Below are 15,827 nucleotides of genomic sequence, written 5' to 3'. Positions count from 1 at the left end.
AAAATCCGTTCTGTTCAGTACTGTATTGTAATTTCAAAATCCGTTCTGTACAGTACTGCATTGCAATTTATTGATTTTAATCATCAGGTGAAAATAATTTATCTGTCGCTCCAGACCAAAGCAAGATCACGTGAGCAAGATGGCGGATCATGGAAGGGATAAGATGGCGGATCATGGAAGGGACATTTCAAATGACAACATGAAATTTTGTTCCCAAGGGAATGGGGAAAAATTTGAAATATTTTTTTTGTGAAATTTGAAATATTTTTTTTGTGAAATTTGAAAAACAATTTTGGTGAAATTTGAAATGAAAATGAAATTTTGAATGGATTTACATGTACATGCAATTGGCATAGAGGTTCGCTTACGAAGCTCTCTATGAGGAGGCAATTGTGTTTTTATCAGCAATACTTCCTTGTGGAGAACAGAAACACCCACACAAGTTAAAAATGGTGGTGGTACTTTATGCTTCAGGCATGATGTAAGTTTTGCTGCAAGTTCTGATTGTTTGAATTCATGGAAGACGACAGTGATGACGGGTGACCAAGGCTGGGAGGAGGGCTGGGTTCTCCTTTCCTTGCCATGCCACTGAGTAAAAGAAAAGTAGCAAAGTCGTACCTCTTTATTATTACCTAGCACTTACAAAGCGAATAGCTGGGTTAAACGATCAGTCGCTTATGTATAAGTACGTACGTACGTATCTGCATTTTCAAAATTCATGTTCTCGCCAACGTTGGTCAGATTGACACGGAATTTTAACCATAGTATGCGTTTCCTCATATATAATTTGTTGGTGATAACTGTGACGTCACAGGACACGTAATACGGGCGCCATCTTGGAAAAACTGAAAAACTTTGGACTTTTATGTATCCGAACCGCTCTACGGAAGAAATTGAAACATTTGAAACAGCGTTGAAACAACAAGAATAAGAGCAGAGTCTCTGGTGATTTCCTTTTGAGATAACTGAGAGGGTGAATGGGGCAGCATCCATTATAAATTAACTAGATAAGGCACCACTACTACTTTGATGGAGACTGATGTGGTAGTTCATCCTTGAAATGAGCAAGATACCCTTTTTCCGGCTTATCTCATGGCGGATACACACTTGTTGCAAGCATTATAGAGTGACCAACTCTTGCCCTTGGTTGCGTTAACCTTTTAGTTTGAGAAACCAAGATGGTTGACTCTGACACCTCAGAATACCACAGCCGAGAAGATGGATAGTAAATCCGCAGATGTAAAGTGATAAACCACTATATGAGAGTAGAAATTAGTGAAAGTACAGTATTTACCATCTTCTTTCTTTGCTTTTCCATACAAGGGGCCCTTCTTGGGTTTTGGGACTGACACTTCCTCTGTGGCGCCAATAAAAAATATAACAAGTACAGATACATGCAAAGTACACCGCCCCCTTGCCAAATAAATAAATATCCTCCAGCATGGTATTGCCGGGCGCCTTTGGCACCTGGCGATACCGCCTGCAGCACATAGAGACTGTATTGGGAGGGAGAGGTGTGCAATAATAGATTGATTAATTGCGTCATTGAAATCAAGAAATAATAATCGTAAAATAATTTCTTAATCAATTGGCTAATAGCATACCTCAGCCACCAGTGTTTCATCTGAAGCTGCAACTTTTTGAAAATTAAATTAATTAATCATTAATTGAAAAATTAAATAAATAATTGATTAACTGACCAATCAATAAATAATTAATCGATTAATCAATAAATCAAAAATACCTTTTATAGCCACATCACTTGGTCACTGTCATGTCCGAATATCAGCTTCCAAGCTCAAAAGGAGCTTGAGATATTGCCCAGATGAGAAAGAAAAGAAATAAGTGTTTCATTAATCGATAATAGTGTCGTGCGACTCCGGTTAACACCAGAAGGTCGCGGATGGGCCTGAACGGTTTTATTCGGAGGCAACAACCAATACGGATTTTACTTTATGTCGCGCGGGAGGAAGGAGGAAAATGGAAGCTGCGCAAGCGCTTAACTGCGGACACTCCGATCCTGTAGGGGCAATTAACTCAAGCGGACACAGGTGTTGAATGGGAAAGGAAAATAATACACGGGTTTATTGAACAGAACGCAGGGACAGGAAAACGCGATAATTAATCTAAAACTCCTAAATTGGGATCCCACACACCGACTTCGAATACAGACGAGGGAATATGAATACGAAAGAAAATGTCTCGTCGTGTAAAGTGTAAACGCGGAGCTCGGGCTTTTCTGGCTCTTGTCGTCTTGTCTACGCTGCCCACCCACGGCTTCGTTCGTTCAGCGGCACTCCTCGCTCCCGCACAAGCACCGCGAAGGCCTGGGCCCGACCCGCTCCGCTCCACACCACGAGGTCGACCCTCGCGTACGATCGACGAGCCAACTCGGGGTCGCACCAGGACTGCCAACTCAAGCCGTGAACTGCGAACCGAACTGGTCAACTGCGAACTGCCAGGGCTTTCGTCTCAACTCGCTGAACTCAAAAACCTTCTCTGCTCTGACTGCAGCGAACTCGCAACTCAACTGCTTGCAACTGCCAGGGCCGGGAACCTCTCTCTGACTCCAATCTCCAAGAGTCAAGCAAGAAGAGAGCGAATGATGTCCAAGCACGAAGAGGAAGAAGAAGGGCGAATGGCGTTCGGGGCACCCTTAAATAACCTCGCCGCGGTGACGTCAGCCCTGGTGTGCCCTCCACCGACTCGCCGGCTGGAGGTTCGCGCCTACCGCGCCGCCCCTTCACTCATTCCCTGTCGCATGGTCATAGCACGTGGCACTCGAGGCCCAGCGGAGGTGTAGCTGGCTGCGGCCATCATCGGCGGTGTCCCGGTCTGATTTCCTGTCCATTTTCTAAAGTCATGTCAGGAATGAATGATCGTTTTTAAGGCCATTTTCCCCGCTAGGGCGGGGGTTAGCCTTGCGGACCCCATGACAATCATGGTTCCCTGTTTGAGGCGATGTTTTTATGGCCAGATTCCCTTCCTGACGCCAACCCTTAGTCGCCTCTTACGATGCGCAGGGATACGGTTTACCTATTCTAAACCAGGGTACACACCGGGATCATTCATCCCAGCAAGCTGGTACTCAATTTGCCGACCTCGGAAGGATGACAGGCTGAGTCAACCCCCCTGGCGTTAATTCAGCGATCGACCTGGATTCGAACCCAGGATCCTAGGATCCCAACCCGGCACCCTAACCGCTAGGCAACACCAGGCATCTAAAAAGTCATGTCAGGGAAGGGAATTATTTAGTGTTGTAATAAAGATCCTACCTAAGTGTCTAAATGGGTGCAGAGCCAAAAGGGACAAAGGTTTGGCTACCAGGTGTGACACACAGGGGCGTTACCTTTAAGCCCTACTCTATTTAACACACGAACCTCCTGGTAGGTTCACAAGTATACTCCTTACCGCCAAAACGCCTACACATGAAACTTATTACAGGGCAGATTCCTTACCGCAACAGACGAAGCATGTTATCTATTCAGATCTACCTGGCTCTACCTATCACGACCCCATCGACATAACAATAGTTAAGTAATGTTATGTTGGGGGGGTAGAGGAATATCTAGATCCAGGTAGATCTGCATAGGTAAGTGCTCGACTGTCGGGATACGGAATCAACCTGTAATAAGTTCTATGTTTAGCCGGATGTCGGAATAAGTTGTATCTGTGTCCCCACCATGAGGGGGCGGGGCATGCTAATTAGTGCAGGGATTATGGGTAAAATTCCCTCGTTTGTCGTTCTGTCTGTGCGCAACCCAGTGTCCCTTATGGCAATATATCCTATAGACACTTAGATAGGTCCATTAGTGCACACATTAAATAATTCCCCGCCACCACAATGACTTTGGAAGAGCAACAGGCACCGGCCACGTAGTACGCCACCATGGGCGACAAACTTCGTGCCAGGCAGGCTGGAACCACGCCCAGGGATTGTGTGATCGGTTGGGGTAAGAAGCTGGCCACCGACCGTGGACACCTTGGCCAATCAGTGCAGAAGGTGCGAACACTCAGCCAATCAGTGCGGAAGGCGCCAAACCACTACTAAGAAGCAGGTCACTGATTAGAGAAAAAGGGCCGGTGATGTCAGAAGGCGGGAAAGACCACAAAGACACGAGAGAGTTGACGTCAGACCACGGGGGACAAAACTAATCGCTCGGGGCATTCTGGGTTCTTCTTCCCTGCGTTCTTCCCTGGTTGTTCGGTCGTCGGCTTCCCTGGGTTCTTCGTGGTGCTCTTGGTGCTTGGTCTTGGTGCTCTTGATCTTGGTGCTCTTGATCTTGGTGCTTGGAGTGGTGCTTGGAGCGGTGCTTGGAGTGAGGCTTGGTGCTACGAACCACGGGACCTCGCATGCGACCGACGCCACGGGCGAGCGGGGCGTTGCCGCTGCGCAGATGGCTCGGGGCCTAGCTGGGCGTGAACGAGGCAGACGGAGGCCTGCTTCGTGCGAACACCGGAGCCTGGACGATTCCTGACGACTGCAGACTACAGACACAGATAAGCTCACACCCACAAACGCACACAACACGACGATTTCTTTATTTAATTCATCCCCCTGTGCTGTTGTTGAAGTGAGGTGTGCGGGATCCCGGTTTAGGAACCATAATTAGTTCTTCCTTCGCGTTTCGTTGGATCCGGTTCCGTAATAAATCTTTCTTTTTGTACACTTTACCCCCGTGTTCGTTTTGAGTTCATTCCCTACAGGATTGAGAGCTGCCGTCGGGGCGTCAGGTAAGAGCTCGCCACCTCTTCCTTCTTCCTCCCGTGCTAGCATAGTCGAATCCGTCATTGATCGTCCCCTCCATTTAAGTCCGTTTGGGCCATCCGCGATCCCACGGTATTAACTGAGGGATACGTGCGACAGCAATTAATCAATTAATTGATTAATCAAAAAACAAAAAATACCGTTTTTGCCAAAGCACGTGCTCACTATTGTGCCCAAATTTCAGCTTCTTCGCTAAAAGGATGGCTGAGATATTGCCCGGATAAACAAGAAAACAACCGGAGTGAAAACAGAGTGCAGTACTCCCTTTCAGCACGCATGCTGACGTCATGCAGCGCCTGGAGATGTAATAGGAAAGGAGCGGGGTACCAAAAAAATTCCGAAGCAGAATCAGTCGAAATGTATTCTGACAGCAGACGTGGTGGGCTGTAGCTGTGCCGTTCGGTAAACCTGATAACTCATGCACTTTGATTAATTTACCGTAGAGTACTGCGTATGCGTTTTACTGTGTAAAACAGGCTTGTTATAACTGAGGATAATGAGTGTACGTGAGTTGCTGTGTTATGATTTACACCAATCATAATACAAACATTTTTTGTGCAACAGGTTGTAGCTCCATTAAGACTGTTTTTGTGCTTACGATTCCATGGTCCAAGATTGGTTTCTCACGACTGCTTTCTCTCAATCACAGGTTGTAGCTCCATTAAGACTGTTTTTGTGCTTACGATTCCATGGTCCAAGATTGGTTTCTCACGACTGCTTTCTCTCAATGATTATCTTGTAGAAACATCACCACCAATGCTTTATACCATCAATAAAGTGTCCATCATTGAACCAAAAGTGTTACCTTAAGCCATTCATCATCAGGTTTCTCCTGGTAAGTGATCATGCCTATTACTTGTGGATCTGTTTCAGTTTTACTGTGTTCAACATATGAATGGCTGCCACCTACCTTCGATTCATAATTATGAGGAATACCGATTCGTGCTAGGCCTCTGGTCACACCCAGCACCTGGTCGGATGTGGTTTGGTGGGAAATATTCACCCTTGGTGAGTAGATGTCTTCTCTTCATACAAAGCATGGATGGCTAATGAAACTTCCTGTGCAAGATTATTGTTGCACAAACATTAATTAACCTTCTAGTTGCACTATAACACTATTTTAACAATTATTTGCTTATATATTATATATATATACGTATATATATAATTATATATATATATATATATATATATATATATATATATATATATATATATATATATTGTAACGAATTTGATTGGGCACCAACTCTCCAGCGATCGTAACAGAAGTTCACCAACAGTTTGAGATTGAGAATGACGAAACTTTATTAAAATACCACTTATACAGATCTGGAGGAGACTGAGACGTCTACAGCACGAACCAGCTTCATGCCACGTCCAGCCTTCCTGAAAATGCATTGATTCACAGTCCGCTTAAATAGGGACACGTTTATCAGAAAATCTCCGAGAGAACAAAGGAACTACGAGAGTTCCTCCCACCATTATCCCTAGCCCCCACCGTCATCCGTTCTTTCATCTTGGGGGAGTGCAGCACGCACCGTTAGGATCCGGACCAGATGTGTTTTCAGGGCTCCGAGGTGACAGAAAATGTAACTCACTGAAAGGAGAATTGCATTCTTGGTTCCGATAAGACCGTAAAGTAAATGAGGTTTTTCTGATGAGTCCCAGGTGTTAAGAGCACCTTCAGTTCACATTTCTCATTTAAACATAAATTCAAAGCATATTTATTGTAACTCAAGCGCCGCGGTGATTATACGAAATATAATTAATGTTTTGGCCGTTTATCAAAGGTTATATGTCTGCGGTCCGAGCATCCTACATGAAGCTACACATTCCACGCGCACATAAGCGTTCTCCTGCCCGCGGCTCGAGGCGCCGTCTGCGGATCGAAGGGGGATTTTACGACCGGACTTATCTAGCCTCGAAAGGGCACACGTATACAATGGAGCCATTTGTCCAGCACGAATGCATCGAGTACTTTCTCATTTTAACCTATAACAAAGCGAAAAACCCTTTATTAACTTATGAAATAGCATTTTTAAACAACATTTAAATCATAACATATTAGTCAACCGACGTCTATAACAGAACATTAAACAATAACAAATCTGCGACCTGACACCCCTTCCTCTTGTCTCGTCGAGACAAAGTATCTCAAGAGACAACATGCCACATCGGGCTTTATTGAAAAGACAATCGTGTAATGCGGGTATCTCCCAAGGGCATACCGTGCGCCCATAGCGCCTCGCCCGTGCATTTGGGGAACGTGTCGTGTGGTGCGTGCTTGGAACCTGAGGGCTCAGAACATGAAAGTCCATTAACGTTTCGGATCCACAACGAAGGCGTCTGGTCCAGATGAGGTTCTGCCCCGCCAGAGGGCCCATCACCTCCCCTGCGGAACTTGCTCCCCCCACCCTTTGCAGACACGGTCCTTGCAGATCTTCGAAGTTAATCAACGATCATGCCCATGAGATCTCTCCCGTGCTGCTGTTCTGGGGAATACATAATGTTGTCAGTATCTTGTGTCTCATTTTCCTGGTCAGGGTACAGAGCGTAAAAATCCGATTCACTTGAAGCATTTGAACTTAAAACATTTAAAGCAAAGAGAGGGACTTCCTTTATGTCAAAGTCTCCCATGGGCGCCTGGTCGGCTTGCGGGTCTAGGATATCCACGTCGGGTCCCTCGACTGCCAGACCCAACGTCGCAATCAGATCCATAGTTGGGTCGGAAGGGGGTGTACAGCTGTCAGCTTGTAATACATAAGAAGCGTTAGCCAGTACACGCAAGGGGTTTATAGCACAAGTATCACAGTCATCACAGACATCATTACAGGCAGCAGCCAGTTCCCACATGGGATCAACACAAGTATCACAGTCATCACAAAATTCAATACAATTTTCTGGAGCGCTGGTCACAACTGCCTTGTTGAAGGGCCCATTCAGGTCGACGGCCTTTGTGGTCAGAACCATAGTCGTTGTCGGCGGCTTCTTCACTTTCCATCCTGTAAAATACTTTCTCATACAGAGGAGGACTAGAGATTTCATTAGTGCCCCCCAAATTACTACCCCGATTATCACAGCCAGTGCGGTCAATAGCCACTTCACTATGGTGCCCGTCCATCCCTGGAACCAGTCAGTGAGCCAGCTAAATTTATAAGAATTCTCGCGCGCGATCCGATCGATCGTCAGGGTGTGGCTAGTTTCCCTTAGTCTCACTATTGCGGCTGACACTCCTTCAGATGGATCAGGTATGTAAGTGCAACATTTTCCCTCTATTATTCCGCATACCCCTCCTTTCTCTGCCAGGAGCATGTCCAAAGCCACCCGATTCTGCATCACCATTGTACGCATGTGAATTACCGTGTCCAATAGTATATCATGAGCCGTAGCGGTGTCGTTTGCCACCTTTTCTAGGGCCAAAGCCAATTTATCTATCCGGAAACTATCCATGACTGTGCCCGCTCCTGGGAAGAAGAAACCTAACACCTTTTCCCATAGGCTCCCGTGTAGTTTAGTGGTTCCATCTTCGTTCATGACTGACCTCTTATAACGCCTGTCCAAGGACTTTGGGTCTAGCTCATCCAGTATCTCAACGTCAGGAAGGACTGAACCCAGATAACATGTGCCCCCCCAATTATTTGGTAAATAGGGGTAAGCCTTGTCGCCGCATATAAACATTGTCCCATGGGGTGGGACCAGGTGGGTGGATAAGCACTGGAGTCCCTTTACCACCCCATTAATCCTACTACCCCCCCTAGAGAATGTTATAGCCGTTATGTTGTGGTTGTGTTTATCTTGCAGTACTATTCGTAATGTAATCCCCGAGCTCCCTTGTCCCAGCTTCCCGGGGAGAGTGTAGGCGCATTCTGATTCTCCCATACGCAAGTGGCCGGAACCCTGGAGGCAGACCGTCCCTTTCTGTGGTTTGACCCAGACGGGGGCAGGCCTCTCGGCCACATGGGCAATCATTGACGGGCGATAATTAAATTGTCGATTGCAACTCTGGCCGTTGTCAACCCCTTCTCTTTCCAGCGTGGTGACTAAACATGGGGAATCGATAGGTTGTGAGCAGAGGTCATTGAGGGACAAAGGTAGCACTATCATGTGTATTCCTGTGGTGCCTGCTTGGGGAAAGTGCATGCACGACCAGCAGTGTGTCCTATTTTGAATTGTTGCCACCTCCCTGGCCACTTTCCAATATGTGTTTTCACCCTTCTTTGGGGCCTTATCCTGGGGTTGCGGCGTGAGTATGTATTCGTTGCATCGTATGTAGTTCTTTTCGCCACCGGCCGCGCCAGGGGTCCAGACGCTGCACCGGACCTGCATAGTCATGTCTTTCTCTAGGTGTGTGCGTGTTTGTAGCTTAAAATCAGGGGTTCCCCATTGGTATCCTGGTTGGGCCAAGGTCTTAATGCTAGCTTGCCCGTCTTCCCGGAACTCTCGTATCTTTCGTAGTACAATGCCAACGCGTCCAGGCCCTGCCGACAGTGCTAGCCATCTTACGGCTACCCAATTTGTGTACAGGGTTTTCTGTTCGAAACATGGTAGTGATACTCTTTGTCCCCATGTTACGGTGAGGTGTCGGGTTCCGTTTTCGCATCTATTGGGATCGGAGCTTCCCCTAGCTGCTGTTACTATCAATAGTATCGTACCTATGATTAGGCCCATCCTTACTGTGGTTGCTGTGGTGTAGTGTCTGGTGCTTGTATGGCCAACTTACAGTGCGTGGCGTGGATCCACGAGGTCTTGCCCTCGCAAAAGACTGCCGTTGGTGTAGTCAGCAACACCTGGACTGGTCCCTTCCACCTTGGTTCCAAGGCGTTCTTGCAGGTGAAGTGCTCCACGAACACCTGGTCCTTTTCCTCTGGTGGAACACCTGGTCACCAATTTCCTAATCCACTTTTTCCAAGTGGATCCAATTTTATCCAATATTCGATTTTAATTCAATCCAATTTTCTCTAATCCTTCTCTCAGCATCCCATTTGCCTGTTTCCTACATCAATAATAAATAAAAATAAAAAAATAAACGAAAATTACTTCAGCTAGAGTTTCAACTAGAATTACCACAAACAAACCACCATTAACCTCCATGAACCTCCCCCTATTATTTATTTATTTTCGCGAATAAACAAATAATAGAAATAACCTGGTCTAATTCCAATTCCAATTCTGGTCAGTTCTGGTGTCTGGTCACACACAATGTTTTTCTCACCCACTGTGATTCGCTCAAAATAGATTCTCACTGTTATGTCTGAAATTCGTCTCATGAAAACCCATTCAAGAGTCCGGTGTAACAGACAGACAAACACATAGACACGCTAAAGACCCCAGGGTACCCATCAAACTAGCTAGTCCGCAGATTCACAAAACAAAATTTGTAACTTACTCAATTTTTTTCTTTTCAATTGTCATCCCAATTGTCATTCCCTGTGCAAATTAGAACACTCCGGACTATGTCAACAACTGAACTTCCAAGACAACAACGATAACACACACCACCTGTCATTCACAGTAGACAACTGCATCTCCTTTCTTTCATTCACCCAAAGCAAAATTGGTGACATCTACAACGGCTCAATCACCACAACCCGCTCTATCCTGACAAACTGCACCACTGAAATAAAATCCTGGCTTCGGATCAACAACACCTGACAACGATCTCAACCACCCATAACTCTGCCCTCAACATTGATGGTTTCCCAGTATCCACCTTCCCTCACATCCGGAATCTTGGCATCCTCATTGACCAAACCCTCTCCTTTGACAAATACACTAAACAGATCATAAAGACAGCCTTCTTTCACCTTAAAAACATCGCCCGTCTCCATCCATCCCTCTCCTCCACGGCTGCAGAGACCCTCATCCACGCTTTCATCACCTCCGAATCCATCTCCACCGCCTCTTACACTTAAACAGATCACAATTACTCACTCATACACTGTTGCATCATCGAAGCTGACTACTCCCTTCTGAGACCTGTGTTTCTGATGTTTAATCCACTAATCTGCCACGTCCTCCACTACCGGCAACTCTCCCTCGGCGAGCTTACACTGCCATATTTCCATTACCTATAGCTTATTTATGCTATATTTCACACCTTATGTATCTAAATTTACTTCCAATTTTGATCTCGTTTGGTCCAGTCAAAAGTAGACTTTTATCAAGGCATTCACCATGCCGGATGACATCATGAAATCCCAGTAGGTTGTTCTTCAATCCCAACCATCATGTGATTGTCGACGTCTCCATTTATTTCATTCCTCATGGGGTTGGTGTTTTATGGCCTTTACCTCCTACCCAATCGCACTGCACATCATTCCCCGTCCTTGATGGATATATCTGCTAGTAGTCAGTATTTACAATTCTACATCCAGATGAGCACAGCATCCCATTTTTGCATCCAAAAACATCCCCAAAACCCCTGAAACAAACCCCTGGACTCCTTGCAGGCTGGACCAAAACCCCTGGACGAGGTTGTATCCCAGTACTGACTCTGCTGTCTTCTTGCAAATCACTTCAACTCCATGAATTTTACATGTTTCGTGAACAGAACAAAACACTCTGTAATCATCAGATTGAAACTGCCCCAAACCCGTCCATATAAACTCCATTGTTGTCCTGTCCATCTCTCTGTGTTACATCTACCTTTCCCTGATTCATTGACCTTATATCCCATCCCAGGTCCAAATTTTGTGACTTTTGTGACTCAACCGCGGTTCCGCGGTTCGCGGTTGTGACAAATTTTGTGACTATTTGAGAAGCCCAGAGTTCGATTTTCAGTTCTGGCAACCTCAGCGACTGAATTTCCTTGTGGGTTTGATCCATTCCCATGAGTACCTGGGCCCAACTCGGCCCAAGGTACACAGTACTTGCTTCCATGGAACAATGATGCCTGAGCACTCAATTAGCCCTCCATAGTACCACAGACTTACAATCAGACCGACAGACAGACAAATAACAGAGGCGTGTCACCAGCCTCAGCACAGGACATCACCTCTCCAGACAGGCACAATATGATCCACAGTATCGAAATGCCAACTTCTATCTAGAGCCTCGCAAAGCCAAAAGTCGGGCATCAAGCTCCATGCATGCGTGCTCCACCATGCAACCCGATCAGTACTTGGTGCGCCCCCTATAATCAGCAAGTTATAATAACCACAATATACCTAGGCACCCACCTCTTGATACCACAACTTAATCCATGTTACTTGCATCTCTTTGCATCTTCCCAATTGTCCTGCATTTAACATGACTATCCCCAGAGCTCGATCAAACACGTCACTGTACTCAACTCGGTTAAATTAAATTCAAAGCGTACTGTACCTGACGCTTCCGGTCGGCACCGGAAATCTGTTTATTTCTTGAGTCCCCTGAATCGAGACGTCAACGACAATTACAACAACAAACAGAACTCGATATTCTCTGTTCACTAATTACGTACATGATTTCAGTTTTAATCAACAGTATATGTCCCGATATTCTCTGTTCACTAATTACGTACATACAGTATATGTCCCGATATTCTCTCCAGATTTAAGTTCTATATCCTGCCGTTAAAGCAACACCCTGTAGACTGACTCCGCCTGTCGTTCTTCCAAGGTTAGTGAATTACCTCTGACCTCTTACCCTTACACATCTCGAACAAAGGTCGAATAAACTTCAAACGAAGAAAGGTGGTACAAACGTCGAATTGGGGTAACCAGCGCTTTCATCCCACAACTAATACAAGTCCGGCGACATTCCCGTCCTTGCAAGAACTCCACATCCGGACAGACAAACGACCATTATTGAGGCTCCACATTGCAAAATGCCAACACCCTACGAATCCAACAACCGTCACAATCCGCCCAGGAACTTCCGTGGGAGACATGCTCTACAATGCAGCACCCTCTCTACCTGGTGCACACCTTTCGCACATCCCTCCTCGTTCGCACACTTCATCAACACACCTCCTCGCGCCCACACAACTGCAGTCTCCTGCGCGCACACACAACTGCAGCCCCAGTGCCCACCCAGAGTGCCCAATTTGCGACCCACAATCCTCTCGGGGCACACACCTCCTCCTTGAAATCCATGCCTCATCCTGAAATATAATCCTGAAATATCCTGAAATATCCTGAATATCCTGGACAAAAAAAAATATATATCCTGAAATATAACTCCACAGACAGACAAATACAACCACAACCTCCGCCAACCGCCGCCAACAAACCACAACCTCCGCTCTCCCTTCAGATCAAAGGTGTGTATTTCACACTTCTGACCGCATTTCACACCAGCAAACTGTAATCTTTCTCATTACACGGCCACAAGTCACCAATACACAATATAATCGTTAATCGCATAATTCCTGCCATTAAATTCAAGAAACCCTTTGCCAACCATTCACGGACCTCCCACCGTGCGGGGCACATCCTTTTTGAGTAGGCAGGTTATCACCTGCACTCTGAGCAAACTCCATGCTCCGAACCCAATTCAACAAACTCAAAACCCCTGCTCTTATTTCCCATCCAATAACAACTACAACAACAACTGCCCAAAACCGAGAGCCCCCCATACAGCGCACACGTGGCTCGCGGCTCGCTCGGCTCCTGCCCGAACGCACAATAACTCTACCCAAACTTCCACGGAGCCGTACGGCGGAAACCACAGGTTCGTACCACACTTTAATTAAACGAACATCGCCAGGATCCTCGGATAGACGCTAAAATTCACAATACACACGACAAAAATCCGATTTAAATTCAGAGATCGCCGATCGACCTGGCACAACCAACTCAACGCGGCGACGCCACGCCGCCCTCCGTCCCGGCGCGCACCCTCGTGCCTCCACACGAATCCCAACAATCCCGCCTCGCGGTTTCCTGCACGTCAAGCAGACCACTTACAAAGCTTCACACCGAAACCCTCTGCTTTGCATACGTCATACAGACAAATACATTGGCCAGATACACACGTCAATTAATATCCCAATATACATTCATTCCTCATTCGTATACCAGTGAGTCTCCCAGACTTCGCGCGAAAATCAGATCGACTCAAATCATGCCTTTCTCCAGCCACTCCCATGTACAATCTTTGTTCATTCATATTACGTCTCTCATTCAAGGAAAAAGGATTTTTTTTTTATTTTTTATTTTTTTTTTGGGACGGGTTGGACGGGGTGGGTTGAGGTGGAAAGGGAAGGCAGGGCGGGGGTGTTGGGGTGTTGCCTAGAGCCCCGGGACTGAGCTCAGGTCTTGGGGGGGGTGGGGGGTCTTGGTCTGGCATCTGGTCCAGCGGCATCAACCGCTGATTTACTTGCTTAACTGCTTACTTAATTGTCCTCTGTCCTTGTAGCTTCAATAACCATAGCTATAATGCTTAAAATTTCAATATTTCAAAAACCACTTCTGTCCTTCTTACCTGTGGTTACCTGGCCCCTTGCTGTGAGCCTATTTATTTTCTCTTGTTCACCTGGTCCTGGCCTGTTTCTATCTGGGCCTCTGTTGCTTGCTTCCTCTGTCCCCACAGCTTCAGCAACTTTCCTGCCCTCTTGTCTAAAGCCCAGTCTCGAGCTTCCTGGCTTGACCTCGTAGTTGTCACTACCTTCTTGTCAAGCCTACCTGGTACCTGCGCATTTCCCTTTTCCTGGCCATGTTCCTTTGGCCCTCTAAGTTAGCCACAGCCCTTCTTTCCCTGGCATGCAATGGCATACCCCATCTTGTCTCTGGGCTGTTCCTTCCTGGAAAGTTCTTGGTCACCGGCTCAGCTCTTAATGGCTGTCCGACCTCACATTTCCCCTCCTTGCTAACTGTAACGTTATCCTTACTGAACGTTATCCTTACTGAACGTTATCCTTACTGATATCCTGCGCAAATTCTACCCTTAGCGTTACCTGTTACCCTCCTAACGTTATCCTGGTAAATTTAACAAAGGCTCGCCATTCAAGGCTTGAAAATTAGCCTTTACTTACAATTTCAGTTCGGAGTGCAGGCAGTACAGGTGACAGGGGAGACGAACTGTGCCCGTTCGAGGAGGGGGGTACGAATTTGGATTGCCCTCTGATAAAAAAACAATGCTCACCTTAAACAAATCAGCGTGCCGGCGTCCCGGCCTCAGGCAGCCCCCCTCGGGTCGTTCAGGATTCGCCTCGACTGTCACTGTCCTGTTGCATCCGAGTCACGGCACCAAAAATGTTGGGCAACAACTCTCCAGCGATCGTAACAGAAGTTCACCAACAGTTTGAGATTGAGAATGACGAAACTTTATTAAAATACCACTTATACAGATCTGGAGGAGACTGAGACGTCTACAGCACGAACCAGCTTCATGCCACGTCCAGCCTTCCTGAAAATGCATTGATTCACAGTCCGCTTAAATAGGGACACGTTTATCAGAAAATCTCCGAGAGAACAAAGGAACTACGAGAGTTCCTCCCACCGTTATCCCTAGCCCCCACCATCATCCGTTCTTTCATCTTGGGGGAGTGCAGCACGCACCGTTAGGATCCGGACCAGATGTGTTTTCAGGGCTCCGAGGTGACAGAAAATGTAACTCACTGAAAGGAGAATTGCATTCTTGGTTCCGATAAGACCGTAAAGTAAATGAGGTTTTTCTGATGAGTCCCAGGTGTTAAGAGCACCTTCAGTTCACATTTCTCATTTAAACATAAATTCAAAGCATATTTATTGTAACTCAAGCGCCGCGGTGATTATACGAAATATAATTAATGTTTTGGCCGTTTATCAAAGGTTATATGTCTGCGGTCCGAGCATCCTACATGAAGCTACACATTCCACGCGCACATAAGCGTTCTCCTGCCCGCAGCTCGAGGCGCCGTCTGCGGATCGAAGGGGGATTTTACGACCGGACTTATCTAGCCTCGAAAGGGCACACGTATACAATGGAGCCATTTGTCCAGCACGAATGCATCGAGTACTTTCTCATTTTAACCTATAACAAAGCGAAAAACCCTTTATTAACTTATGAAATAGCATTTTTAAACAACATTTAAATCATAACATATTAGTCAACCGACGTCTATAACAGAACATTAAACAATAACAAATCTGCG

The 15,827-nt window shown here is 46.3% G+C and overlaps 1 protein-coding gene across 2 annotated transcripts in view; it reads left to right on the top strand.

Annotated features, from left to right (window-relative positions):
• The window catches only part of LOC137420675 (C-type lectin BpLec), a 97,073-nt gene that overhangs the window by 22,905 nt on the left and 58,341 nt on the right, over positions 1-15,827 (top strand). For both annotated transcript variants that reach the window (XM_078772423.1, XM_078772424.1), the window contains exon 5: positions 5,642-5,776. In XM_078772423.1, coding sequence (XP_078628549.1) covers positions 5,642-5,776 — 135 coding nt within the window. The remainder of the gene's footprint in view (positions 1-5,641; positions 5,777-15,827) is intronic.

This window comes from Myxine glutinosa, chromosome 2 (genome assembly GCF_964187855.1).
Source record: "Myxine glutinosa chromosome 2, kmMyxGlut1.1, whole genome shotgun sequence".
NCBI lineage: Eukaryota > Metazoa > Chordata > Myxini > Myxiniformes > Myxinidae > Myxine > Myxine glutinosa.
The sequence above is the reverse complement of the archived record's forward strand: the minus strand, read 5'-3'. Positions and strand labels throughout refer to the sequence as shown.